At 43.2% G+C, this 14,772-nt stretch overlaps 1 protein-coding gene across 1 annotated transcript; it reads right to left on the reverse strand.

Annotated features, from left to right (window-relative positions):
* Positions 1–991: 991 nt before the first annotated feature.
* On the reverse strand, positions 992–1,927 carry LOC115239217. Its single transcript, XM_029813612.1, has one exon. The coding sequence runs from the start codon at positions 1,925–1,927 to the stop codon at positions 992–994; it is 936 nt and encodes a 311-aa protein (XP_029669472.1).
* Between the last annotated feature and the right edge of the window lie 12,845 nt (positions 1,928–14,772).

The raw sequence follows: 14,772 nt of genomic DNA on the forward strand, positions 1-14,772 counted from the left end.
GGTGCTCGCCGTTGGGGGGAGGCGGACCGAAGGTGTCGGCGTTGCGGTGCGGCAGCCGAGACCCTTCCCCACGTCATCGGTCATTGTGGGGTACACTCCGCCGCCATTCAGCTGAGACACGACGCCGTGTTGCACCGCCTCTGGAAGGCTTGCCGTATGCCGGGGGAGAAGCGGGTAAACCAGCGGGTCGAGGGCATTGAGCGCGAACTTGGGGAGCTACGACCTGATTTTGTAATCAGGCACGAGCGCTCCAAGTGTGTCGTTATCTGCGACGTGACGATTCCCTTTGAAAACCGCTGGGAGTCTTTCGATGAAGCTAGGGCGAGGAAAGTTGCCAAGTACTCGCCCTTGGCTGAGGAACTCCAGCGGCGGGGATATCGCGTCGTAGTGACGGCCTTCGTCGTTGGTGCCCTTGGCTCGTGGGATCCGAGAAATGAGGCGGTGTTGAGAGTGCTTAGGATTGGCAACACCTACGCCTCGATGATGCGCCGACTTATGGTCTCGGATACCATTCGCTGGTCCAGGGACATCTATGTGGAGCATGTGTCTGGCGTGCGCCAGTACGCCGCTCCCTCCCGCCCCTCGGCTGGTGGGGTGCTCGCGACGCCTCCTCGCGCGATTCGCCGGCGTTGGCCCACCAATGCGTAGGTGCGGCACTTCCATAGCGGCCAGTATTTTTTGTATTCTCGTTTCGAGTATAAATGTCGGGTAAATTATTGCGTGCGATGTCTTGCCCACTTTTATTTATTTATTTACTCGCAGCGGCGAGGGAGCAGGGGACTAGTCCCCCCTGCTCCAATTTTTATTGTATAACCCTATTTATATTTTTATATTTTATTGCATGTTGTGTGGAGGCGATTAGCTGTGATCTCGATATACATTGCCCCGGTCAGTCAGCCGGGGCAATTTATTTATCATTGTTTTGACCCGTTACCTGGGGAGGCTAGTGCTCCCCCAGCTCGTTAGTTTTAAGGCCCACTGGCGGTAGGGGCTATTGTCTCCCGCCCATAGTTTTAATTTTATATTGCGCGCGGCAAAATGCCGATTTTAATTGTATATGCACCCCGGGGAGGTACTGTTTCCCCGGGGAACATTCGCTGAAAATAAACGGCATTTTATCTTTTGACACAGCATTTTTTCTGCCAGTCTGCAGCGCAAAGATCACGTATCGCGGCTTCTCCAGCTGAGAGGCGGCTTTCACGGTCCACGAATGCTTGGTCGTATTATGCAATAGAGGAAATTCGTATAGATCCCATGACCGAAAACTTATATTCAAGTATCGCCCGCTTTCCAACGCGCGTAGCAAGGAGAGTTTATTGACCTCGCTCAATATTACATGAGGCATACGCCATTGTATCTTGAATAATTCGATATCAGCTTCAGCCGAAGCATGTCCAAATATGCAATTGTTGTCGTTGCGCGAACGTATCAGAATTAATTCGTGACGAGCGTTAATCACAACTCGCTTATAATCTTCGCAAAAACCCAATAGTAGGTTTAGCGGCACGCAAAAATTGAAGTAAGCAGCATTGTGCGACATATTCCACGCAGCATTCTCCAAGATTTTACCTTTCTCGGTTGTTAGAGAGACATAGTTTTTAATCGTGGAAGTTATTCCAACATTTCTGTTGCTGTCAATCTCCACACCGTCGAGTTCATATCGAAGTTCATCAAACATAAACGCGACACAATTGTTTACCAATACCACTCTTGTCCCTTCATCTACAGTACGCACCCTCAACTTTCCCTCGACGTATGGAAAACTTTCACATGGTAACGTGTACAAATCTTGATGTTGTATCGGTATCCGTATCTCGTCACTATATCCAAGCGTTGTGTTGGCGTATGGATTGTACGTATGAGTCTCAATCTTGACGATACGATCGTCAAAGATCGGCTCGCCTCCGATATTCAAGATGTCAATCATATCGTTCAAGTATTTCGTACGACGAATCCCAATGATTTTAAAAACTCGCGATTCAACGCGCTGAGCTTCTTTTTAGCGTAACCAGATATCTGAGTATTGTCACCCGATAACGCAGTCACTCGCCTTCTCGCAAAAATATTGTCCCTCGTAAAGATATTGTCTCTCGCGTGCTCCGTGCTTTCGTTCAACACAAGCATTTCATTTGTCAAACGCTTTATTTTTGCCGCCGCCGTATATGCAAACCTATGGTAATTTCCTCTCCTCGAAAATCAAGCAAATGTCCTTCTTGATCAACAATGCGTATCGTTAAATCAGTAATGCTCCGTGCGACGATCGGTAGATAAATGATCTGTGCTGGCGTTTCCGATATCTTATATCCTGGCGGCACGCTCGGTGAAAATTCATGTATCGTGTGTACGCGCTTGTCATTGCTGTACGCGCCAGTGGTTACGCTGCATTCTATACGAATAATATTTACGCTAATAATATTTATCGGTACATCCGATTCGTGCCACTTCCGAGGCTGTAATATACGATTCGACGAGAATCCAAACAACGATCCAACGTTGCCCGGTTTACTAAAATTTATTCTATAGACACATTTGATTTCACTCTTTAGCGTATTATGATTAGCGCGAAGCATTATTGGATAATCACCGTGTTCTTCGATATCATCTTTATTCTCTTCTCACGCGACATCTTCGTCATCAATAATATCGTTGGAATCAACTACGCGTAGATGGTGTAAAATTGCACGTCGGAGATATCCGTTTATAGCGTGTAATTCGTACGATTCCTCGGGAATCGTAATTTCCTTATCGTCGTTATCAAAATAAAATTTATTATTCCAAGAATTCACGTTCAATATCGTATGATAAGTTTCAAAGTCCGTTAAACCAAGCTCGTAATCATCATCGTTTAAATCTATAGCCGAAAAGTAGCTTACAGCAAGAACGCTACTCTTGCCGGTCAACGTAAGCGTGAGTGACATGCTGGAAAACTGTCAAACGAATACTGAGTCGCGACGGAGAATTGTCAGGCTTTAAATTTATATCGATCATCGACCGTTTGAAGAAACCGAAGACAATTGTCCACAAATACTTTGATTATAATTCTGATAGGCCCTGTGATTGTATTCTATATTTGTAACATCCTGTCCAAAATGTCACACTAATTCCTTGGACGGTCAAAGATTTCCAAAACTATCGAAATATACTACACGATCTCCCCTCTTTGCATACGCAACCCAATGAGTACCGACGAAATAAAGTCCGTGACCTTCCATTGCGCGATTATGACATTGCATTTCTTCGAGCTGACGTTGCGCCGCCTTGCTATCGTTCACCGCCTTCGCGATTCCCGCTGCTCCGCCAGCCAATAAACCGAGAACTCCTAATAATGGTAAAATTGGTAAGATTACTAAGAAATTACGTGCGCGATAACGCTCTGTGTCAGACAGCCTCCGGCTTTGACGCAAGGTCGCGCAAGAAACGACGGGTAGCGCAACCGGAAGATGGTACTGATGCCGCAAACAAACAGTACGTGAAAATACGTGTCAAGCCTCTGAAAAACAGATGCTCGTGGAAGAATTGCATGCTGCAGCGAGAAAAAATTTCCCACGTAGACGTGTCATAGTACGCGGATACGAGGATCTGTGGCAGGCGGACGTGGTCGTGATGCGTCCATATGCACGATTCAACAAATGCTACAACTACACACTCACAGTTATCGATGTGTTGAGCAAGTATGCGTGGGCTGTACCGCACAAAAGTAAGAGTGGAAACGAGATGTCGGATACGATCGCAAAGATAATTCGAGACGATGGAAGATAAAGTGGCTGGGATTTGATGCGACAAACAACTCTTGGATAGATAAAAATAATATATTATAAATATGTTAACAATAATGCATAATAATATTCATGGAAGTTAGAGGGGAAAGCGCACGGCGATGAAGAAGAGAGAAGAGAAGGAGAGATCAAGGGAAAAGGAGAAGGAAGAAAGAGACGACAGTGCACAGGGAAGAATGGAAGAAGGAGCAACTGGAAGAAGTGAGAGGCATAATGGGAGAATGTGAAACCAAGGAGGGTAGAGAAAGGGAGAGGAAGGTGAAAAGAACAGAGGAGGAGAACAACGACAGCAGTGGAGGAGAACGGAGAGAGGAGGGGGGAGCGGTGAGAAGGAGAGAAAGTATAGTGGCCGGGTAAAGAGGAGAGAAGAGGAGGAAAGGAGATGCAGGAAAAGGAGGCAGGAAAAGGAGTTGACAGGACGGAAAGTAAGGAAGGAAATCCTGGTGGGACTTGGAAGAGAGAAGAAGAAAAGGAAGAGAGAAAGGGAGAGGAGAGAGTAAGAGGAGGAGAAGGGAGAATGTCGAGAGAAAAGGTGGCAAGGGAAGAGAGAAGAGGAGGAGGAAAGAGCGAAGAAGAAGGATAGAAGAGAGCAGAGAGGAAGAGAGAAAAGAAAGGTGCGCGGTGGTAAATAATAGGAGACTATAGGTTGATGGGAAAAAGGGGAAGTGGGATGAGGAAAGAAAGATAAGGTGGGGGAGAGATAGACTGGAAGAAGTTATGGGTAGATGGTAGGGAATGGGAGTGGGATGAGGAGAAAAAGGTATGGTGGGAGAAGAAAAGAAGGTAAAATTAAGTGAGCGAGAAGATAAAGACTGTAGAAAGTAAATGGGTGAGGATGAGAGTTGTATGGAAAATTGTAACCCCTTTGGGGAATCAATAAAGAACATTATCTATCTATCTATCTATTTATATACGTACCAATCACAGATATATTTCTTGTGTTCTTTTTTGCTCAATTACAAGCTCACGAGCCTGGATAGATTCTTGATCCACGCGAAATGTCCAACGTTGTTGTCTTCCACGTACAGCAGGTCGACGTGTTTGTCTCTCTTTAGCTCGCTCAGACGTATCGGGACAATGTTCTTTTCCTCGATACTATATACATTGATTGAGATATCGTTAGCAAGTTCGAATTTTTTAATTTGGTTCACAGTCACTGGAAACTCAATGTCCTGGAGATTCAGCACTGTTGTATAATGAGGATACGAAGATTCCCGAGTATTGCATCGGCCACTTGTGTGAAAGGTTCATATAAAAATGTATCCCACTGAAGGAAGCCGCATGAATTATTAGGTTCCGATTCAAGATGCTGATGAAACATCACCGTGTAAGAAGAAGAAATGTAACAAGTAAGTTTTAATTAACTTAAAGAATTTTTATATTTTTTAAATATTTTTTTACACCTTCTAAATATTTATATAAATAATATTGTTTTTTACTCCCTAGCATTTCATCCGAGCCTCGTCGTGCGGTTCGTATACTCGGAAGACGATACGCCTTAACCCCGACGTCATACAAATATTTGGACATTGGAATAAACGTTGGGGCTGTATCTTGCGTGGAATTGGTTCTCGGCGACAATCGAGGCAATCAAATAATATTACCTTTTGAAACGTGGAAATCGCTAATGCAGAAACGTACGGACATTGAACGGCTTCTACAATCGACTGAAACCCCATTGCGGATCCGAGATTTGACACAGGAAGTGGTTAAAATATCTGATTCGAATATTATAAAATTTTTAAGATCTTCCGGATTTTCCGGCAGAATTTGATATACTTTATCAAAAATAAAATTCGCAACGCGTGTGCAGAAATCACTCCTGTTATGGTTCAACGAGTGAGAAAAAATTTCATGCGCAGGATTGCTTTATGTTTAGAGCAAAATGGGAATTGTATCGAAACATTTGTTATAAACATTGCAATAAAAAAAGATTTTTGTTTAAATTTGCTTATATCTTATCTGTGTTATTTTATTTATATTATTAAATATTACAACTATACACTATACCAGAGTGGTAAAAGCCGATAACTTTTTCTTTAGTTCGGATTTGCATTCCGACTTTATTCTGCAAGCCGAGTTAAGTATGCCCCTGCCGATAGGCAGATAGGCAACCCAACTTACTGATGTGTATGTTGCGGAAGCACCCTGTACATGACTAAGGGCCAATTTCACCAACCTCGGTTAGATTAACCGACGGTTAAAATTAGCAGGGTTTCAACTGAAATGATAAGAATGCTTGGTTTTCCTTCACCTCTATTTTCTGTTGGCCACCCTGCTAACCACATTCGATAATTGTTTCATTCGCTTACGTTTTGATTGATTTGGAGTAGAAGTTATTAGCGAATCGTTCAATGATATATCTGACCTTGTTCGCTTTGTTCCAGACTCTTTTTTCAGATGTTTGTCTTCGAGCATACTCGATGGTTCGATTTTTGCTTCATTAGATTCCACATTGATTGTATTCTCGACAAGTTGTTTTAGAGGTTCGATAATTGGTTTAAAGTGTCTCTCCAATGCGATGTCTTCCTCCATTTGACCAGTTTTTAATGAACGATATTTTGTGCGGATCGATTCGCTCGTTTTTACAATCTCTCTCGCAATCTTCTCACGATCATCGCTGTCAATTGTCGTCGTCATTTGCGTGTCGCGAGCACGACATAGCTTATTCCCGAAGCAACGCTCTCGGTCAACGACACGTTGCGGATAATATACTCGCCACAAAAGCGCGAACACGTATTACCGCGAGAGATTCGAATCTTGGCGAAAAAGCAGCCGCTATAGCTGTTTGAGCGTCTATGAAAGCAAAGAAAAAATTCGGTATAGGAATGAAAACAAAAAAATCATCGATGAAGAAAAAGACTGTGAAAAAACGAATACTTCCTATAGCGAAGCGCGGTGGTATTTACCAATTTTACCATTACTATGAGTTCTTGGTTTGTTGGCTGGCAGAGCAGCGGGAATCGCGAAGGTGGTGAACGATAGCAAGACGGCGCAACGTCAGCTCGAAGAAATGCAATGTCATAATCGCGCCATGGAAGGTCACGGACTTTATCTCGCTCCATACAAGCGTGGACGAGGGTTCTCAACAGCGGCCAAGAAAAAAAACGTCAAAATAGCGATAAAAATGCCTGTCAGTGTAACAACCAATGTACAATTGGAACAACTTGCAAAACGTATGCGCATACAATTTTTTAGGCATTTTCATGCGCAATAATTTACCGATAAACGGTGTACGGCGAAATGAGAGCGGTATCGTCAATTTGGATGATGTCAATGGTTCCGGTACTCATTGGGTTGCGTATGCAAAAAGGGGAGATCGTGTAGTATATTATGATAGTTTTTGAAATCTTCGACCGCCCAAGGAATTAGTGCGATATTTTGGACAGAATGTTGCAAATATAGAATACAATCACACGGCATATCAAAATTATAATCAAAGTATTTGTGGACAATTGTGTCTTCGATTTCTTCAAACAGTCGATGATCGGTATGAATTTAAAACCTGACAGTTCACCGTCGCGACTCAGTATTCGTTCGACAGTTTTCCAGCATGTCACTCACACGTACGTTGACTGGCAAGAGAAGCGTTTTTGCTGTAAGCTACTTTCCGGCTTTAGATTTAATCGATGGCGATTGCGAGCTTGGTTTAACGGACTTTAAAACTTATCATATGGTATCGAACGTGAATTCTTGGAATAATAAATTTTATTTTGATAACGACGATAAGGAAATTATGATTCCCGAGGGATCGTACGAATTACACAGTATAAACGAATATCTCCGACGTACAATTTTACGACATCGACGCGTAGTTGATTCCAACGATATTGTTGATGACGAAGAACACAATGAATATCCAATAATGCTTCGCGCTAATCATAGCCACTGGCGCGTATAGCAATGACAAGCGCGTACATACAATACGTGAATTTTTACCGAGCGTGCCGCTAGATATAAAATATCGGAAACGCCAGCACAGATCATTTATCTACCGATCGTCGCACGGAGCATTACCGACATCTTGAATATCGGTGGCGAGCCGATCTTTGACGATCGTATCGTCAAGATTGAGACTCATACGTACAATCCATACGCCAACACAACGCTTGGATATAGCGACGAGATACAGATACCGATACAACATCAAGATTTGTACACGTTACCATGTGGAAGTTTTCTATACGTCGAGGGAAAGTTGATGGTGCGTAAAGTAGCTGAAGGGGGAGGAGTGATATTGAAACAATTGTGTCGCGTTTATGTTTGATGAACTTCGATATGAACTCGACGGTGTGGAGATTGACCGCAACAGAAACTTTGGAATAACTTCCACGATTAAAAACTATGTCTCTCTAACAGCCGAGAGGGGTAAAATCTTGGAGAATACTGCGTGGAATATATCGCATAATGCTGTTGAAGCTTACTTCAATTTTTGCGTGCCGCTAAACATACTACTGGTTTTTTACGAAGATTGTAAGCGAGTTGTGATTAACGCTCGTCACGAATTAATTCTGATACGTTCGCGCAACGACAACAATTGCATATTTGAACATGATTCGGCTGAAGCTGATATCGAATTATTCAAGATACAATGGCGTATGCCTCATGTAATATTGAGCGAGATCAATAAACTATCCTTGTTACGCGCGTTGGAAAGCGCTACGTGATACGTGATCTTTGCGCTGCAGACTGGCAGAAAAAATGCTGTGTCAAAAGATATTACTGCATTCGACAACTGTAAATTGACCAACGTTAAACTCTATCTAAACTTGTTTTCGCAAATCTTATTACGGATGTGACAATGATGATGTGCTATTAAACATTTCAAAAGTTTTACATTTCGGTTCTCTCGCAGTTATTGAATGCTCGCGACAAAACGAGTCTGTCAAAAATTCTACCGTGGACGTGAGATTAGAGTTTGAGTGCAAGGAGCATATACCGGCAAATACTACCGCCTATTGTCTCATCTTGCACGATCGCGTTGTCGAATATTGTCCATTGACCAACGTAGTTCGTAAAATTACCTAAATCAGCAAATATCCCCTCCAATGTCAAAAATATATAAAGATTGAGATTTTGACGATCGACAGCAGTCGTATTTAATTTTTGCAATCGTACGGTAATATTATCAACATGATCGCGCCAACGTTTGTGGATCTGCAAGGATTCATTATCGGGCGAAACTTTATCGTGAAGGAAGTAGCGATATTGAGAAATGGATTTGTTCTCTCTCATTACTTTTTTGCAAGTCCCGTACCATGACGTGCGCTTACAAAATCTGAGAGATGCCAAGCTTCATGGCTAATCGGACATCACCATGGACTTCAATGGGAGGATGGAAACGTTCCATACAGCTTCGCTAGGCGTTTGATTACGAGAGCTGTGATGGGTGCGGCGGAAGAGGAAAATGGAGCATCTCCTATCGTGTACGTTAAAGGACACGAAAAACGAGAATGGTTGGCCGATATACTTGACGATGATGCAAGAAACGACGTTATTATTGAGACCTTGGATGCGGACTATGAAGATATCACTTCGTTAAATAAGCTAGATGATACTAATACTATGCGCTGTGAAAAACATTTAAAAAATTGCGCTTTACAAAATGTATTTAAAATATGCAATTGGTGGACGAACCATCATAAAGATTCATCCAAACATTATTTAGAATAAACTATTGTTAAAATATAATTTTATTCCATTTTATTCTTTCCTTTTTCTCTTTCTTATCGCAGTATGCGAGTATTAAATTTCAGTACGTGATGTTAGACTGTGGTGTCAGCCACCTTATTAATAGCCGTTCAAAGCTGTTCGATAGCCGTTCGATAGCCGTTCGATAGCTGTTCAATAGCCGTTCAATAGCCGTTCGATACTCGTTCAATAGCCGTTCGATAGTGGTTTACATATTATAATAATATATTATTCATATTTTTCTTTCCTTTTCCCACGTGCATGCCTCGCATTATCTTTCTCTCTCTCTCTCCCAAGTGCATGCGAACGTCATCCTTTTCCCACGCCAATGCCAGCGGAACGCACAAAAAGATCTTGTAGGGTTATAGGGTGACAGCCGAGAAGCCCGCGAGTGGGCGGAAATATTTCCGCTTAATGATATCTTTTGCCTTCGAAAGCTTTTCGAGCTCGAATCCTATGATGATTACAGTGATTATTTCGGTGATGAAGATTAGGAACTAGAAGAGCTAAAGGAATCTCCGAACAAGAAGCATAAAACTAACTACAAATATCTTCTTTTTAAAATTTTAGTACGTTTAAACTAGATTAATATACTAATAACACTTGTTTTTCTGTTCCAGAAGTAGCTGCATATTATTAGTAGCAACAATAGTATTTTTTATATTATATTTCATATCTTTTATATTTTTTAATGCGGACGTTATCCTTTTCCTACTCGTGCATGCCTCGCGCTATCTCTCTCCCACACATTGCGGACGCCTCGCGCTATCCTTCTCGCACCGCCTTGCGAACGCCTTGCGAATCTCGCATCATCCACGTGCATGCATCGCGCTATCTCTCTCACACATTGCGGACGCCTCGCGCTATCTCTCTCACACCTGCGTGCGTTCTCTCTTTCCCGCGGACCCCTTGCCTACTGGATACGCCGCGGTCCCCCTCTCCCCTTTCCGCGGACCCCTCGCTTATCAGTTTCGCCGCGGTCCCCCCTCCCCTCTCTCCGCGGAACCCTCGCCTACCAGTTAGGACGCGGTCGGACCCCTTGCCTATTGGTTAGGACGCGCTCAGACCCCTTGCCTATTGGTTAGGACGCGGTTCCCGCGTGACGTCATACCCCCCGCGTCGGTTTTTCCTCGTCCCTCACCCCCTTCAGAGGACCTGGCTTAGAACCGGCCTTACTACTCTACTTGCCTCCCACAGCCGACCCCCCCCCGTAACTCCTGTGCTTCCCGCACCCCTTGGCGACTCAGCCGCTATAAAACTAACTACAAATATCTTCTTTTTAAAATTTTAGTACGTTTAAACTAGATTAATATACTAATAACACTTGTTTTTCTGTTCCAGAAGTAGCTGCATATTATTAGTAGCAACAATAGTATTTTTTATATTATATTTCATATCTTTTATATTTTTTATATTTTTATATTATTATTATTTTTATTATTTTTTAACCATACCCACACACACACACACACACACACACACACACACACACACACACACACACACACACACACACACACACACACACACACACACACACACACACACACACACACACACACACACACACACACACACACACACACACACACACACACACACACACACACACATCTCTCTCACACATTGCGGACGCCTCGCGCTATCTCTCTCACACCTGCGTGCGTTCTCTCTTTCCCGCGGACCCCTTGCCTACTGGATACGCCGCGGTCCCCCTCTCCCCTTTCCGCGGACCCCTCGCTTATCAGTTTCGCCGCGGTCCCCCCTCCCCTCTCTCCGCGGAACCCTCGCCTACCAGTTAGGACGCGGTCGGACCCCTTGCCTATTGGTTAGGACGCGCTCAGACCCCTTGCCTATTGGTTAGGACGCGGTTCCCGCGTGACGTCATACCCCCCGCGTCGGTTTTTCCTCGTCCCTCACCCCCTTCAGAGGACCTGGCTTAGAACCGGCCTTACTACTCTACTTGCCTCCCACAGCCGACCCCCCCCCGTAACTCCTGTGCTTCCCGCACCCCTTGGCGACTCAGCCGCTGCAGAGAACAGCGAAGCGAGCGACACACTGCTCCCAACCACGGCAGGGGCCGACACAAGGGGATCTACCCACGGCGCCCGCGGAGATGTGACGTCCGTGGGGACTAATGGGGCCGTGGCAGGGCCCTCTGAATCCAGCCCAGTCGGGATCCGTAGTTTAGGGAGTGCCAATCCTCTTAGGGATCCACTCCGCTGTGGCAGGCCTTCAATTCTGGTCACTCTAACTAGGCTGCCGATCAGCCTTATGGAGACCTTCCGCCGCTCTCTCGCGGGTTACCATCCCCGCAACCAGCGCCGGGGCCTCAAAGGGGCATTTACTACAGGCAGGTCCCGCTCTGCCTGCCTTAGACGGCGCAGCCTTCCCCACATCCATTTGCGCAGTCCTATTCTGGGAGTCCTGCGGTAGGGTCCGCACCAGTGAGGACCGTCTTACAGACGGATCCACCGTCTCATCACATTCAAAACACCCTTTTTTAGAGGGGAACTCCTTATCAACAATCGGGTTGGTCATTGCCCCCCTCTCCGTCGCCACCGCTGAATAAAGGTAATTTTCCATATCGCATATATTTTTCCTCCGGTTCGCCCATCATGGGAACCTGACCGCGGTCAGGCTATTTCCCCGGGTAAGAAGAACCCTAAATAAGAGTGCCGAAACCGAGAAGCGGCTTTTAGGTGGTCAACCCTATCGACACTTAATGACTCTAATAAAAAGTATTACGGGATAGGCTCGCGCCATAAATGATGCTAAAGGTTTAACGTCACCCTTATTGAATAGACGCACCCGAATCCGAACGGGTGCTATCCAGACTTCAGGCTAGACGGTGCCAGGATTTACTCTATCTGGCAGCGGGTATGAGGAAATACTGACCAGGTAATCCTCCATACATGTGCCGGTATACGCGCTTCAACTCCCGAATAGGCTCCTAACAACAAAGCATGAGCGGTTCTTCCACGTTAAACATGTGGTTTCACGCGAACTTTGCCTGGAAAACCAGGACTTATATTCTCGCTTATTACGCCACAGAGGTCAGGTACTAACATCATGCCTTGCCACGGTCAGGGGGCTACTTCTCACCCCTTGGTTAGTCTTCGGGAAATATCCACGCGCAACCGACCGCATCACACACACACACACACCACACACACACACACGTACACACCACACACACACACAACCCCACTCCACATACCCCAGAAAACCCACCCAGCCCTTAGGTTGCCGTTGATAGATCAAGTCTACCTCACGGGACGGCCTCCGGTTTGTTATCGGGGTGAACTCCCCGGCCGATGTAGGAGCGCGTACACTCCTACTCACGGAATCGACATTCCGGGTTTGATTCGGAGTTTTCCTTTTCCTAGGCACGCTCTTAGCACCCTTCCACTCCTTGCGGAGCTTCAGAATGAGCCCTCTCATCACGACAAGGTGGCGCGCCATCGAGAGGGAAATGGCGCGCCATCGAGAGGGCAATAATTTTAGTAAAAATTTTGTTTGGCTACAAAAAGTTAAGAAGTTGGGTGACACCCGTTTGGACACGGAACGATTGGACACCGCTCGATTGGACACGCAGTATTGGACACTGCACGATTGGACACAGAATTATTGGACACCGCACGATTGGACACGCACACTGCACGATTGGACACTGCACGATTGGACAACGTACGATTGGACACTGCACGATTGGACAACGTACGATTGGACACTGCACGATTGGTAACACCTTTTGCAAACGAATTATATAATTCTGAGCTAGCTATTCCGAGAGTAATTGCTTATATTGACGGGACTTATTCTTATACTCATTAAAGTAGCAACTTTCGTGTTTTACGACAAACATACTCAATGCAAAAAGGTCGACATCTGATAAAACCTTCTCTTATAGTTGCTGCAGATGGGTATATACTGGCTATTCAGGGTCCTTACTTTTCTGATTCTCATAACAATAATGCTCGAATATTAAATAATGAATTTCAACGTGATGCGGACAATATGAGAGGATGGTTTCATGATGATGACATTTTTATATTAGATCGTGGATATCAAGATGCTCAGCCATTACTTCGTGAAATAGGCATTGAGTATAAAATGCCAGCATTTCTTGGACCTCAACAGAAACAATTATTCACTGAAGAAGCTAATGAGTCTCGATTGGTGACAAAAACAAGGTGGATAATTGAAACTAGAAATGGACATATCAAGTCTATGTTCAAGTTTATTGATCATACAATTATAATGCCTCATCTTCATCACTTGGGCGAGTTCTATAACATTGCAGGTGCTATAATTAATAGATATCTAAGAAGTTTATATTTTTATTATATATAGTTTATATTTTTTTCTATAGTATTACTATATTATTATTAAGTATTCTTAGAATATTATATTGAATATTGTTATATTCAAGTTAATTTTTCTTTATTCTTTAATTTAAACATTTATAAAAAAGTACAAAATGTTCGTAATATTCTTATTTAAATAAATAAAAATTGTTTGTAATTTTCTTATTGCATTTCTTTTTAAATTATTATGCTTCCCATAACAATTTCTATTGGTTCCGCCATGTCTTTTTTAAACTTCGTTTTGACCAATAAAAAGGAACACGCACCGTGGTCAGACTCTATCTTTAGGGACTCTACGCGATCCTACAGTCTCTGTAACAGAGTCTAGCCATACGATAGCAACTTTTGATTGGTCCGCCATTTTTTAGCAACTCCCGCTGATATTTGAATGGAAATGGCAATAATACTAAATTGTCGCAATGGAAATTGAAAATATATACGTGGTAAAAACAATACATACATAAGAATTTTCACTGTACAGAAAACGTGAAGAATCAACAGTTTGAATAAGAAAATAAAGGAAGACAAAAAAAAAGAACGAAAGTATTACAATAGTAAAAATTATTTATTATATTAAGACACTTATATTTAAAAAAACACTGCAGAATATATAATAAACTATATAACAATATAGAAATATGGAATATGTAATAACAAACAAATCATTTTTTTTTGTTTCATAAATTATTAAAAGAACAAGATATATTAAAGCACATTAAGAAAATATATTATGCATTGCCATAGATTTGCTATCATATCTATTTTTACTAAATATAGTATTTTTTCTCTGATAAATATGTAAACGAATAAGATAATATCCTTTTAGATCCTACACAAGACAAACACTTGGCACAATTTTTACATTTTTGGTTAATTGACTTAATAATGTATCCAGCAATATTATACAACGAATTCAATTCAAGATTGGATAATTG

This window comes from Formica exsecta, unplaced genomic scaffold (assembly GCF_003651465.1).
Source record: "Formica exsecta isolate Colony F162 unplaced genomic scaffold, ASM365146v1 scaffold367, whole genome shotgun sequence".
NCBI classification, from domain to species: Eukaryota; Metazoa; Arthropoda; class Insecta; order Hymenoptera; family Formicidae; genus Formica; species Formica exsecta.

Bases quoted from the DNA above. Each gene is read 5' to 3' on its own strand.
- LOC115239217 (XM_029813612.1), bottom strand. From the start codon at position 1,927: ATGATTGACATCTTGAATATCGGAGGCGAGCCGATCTTTGACGATCGT.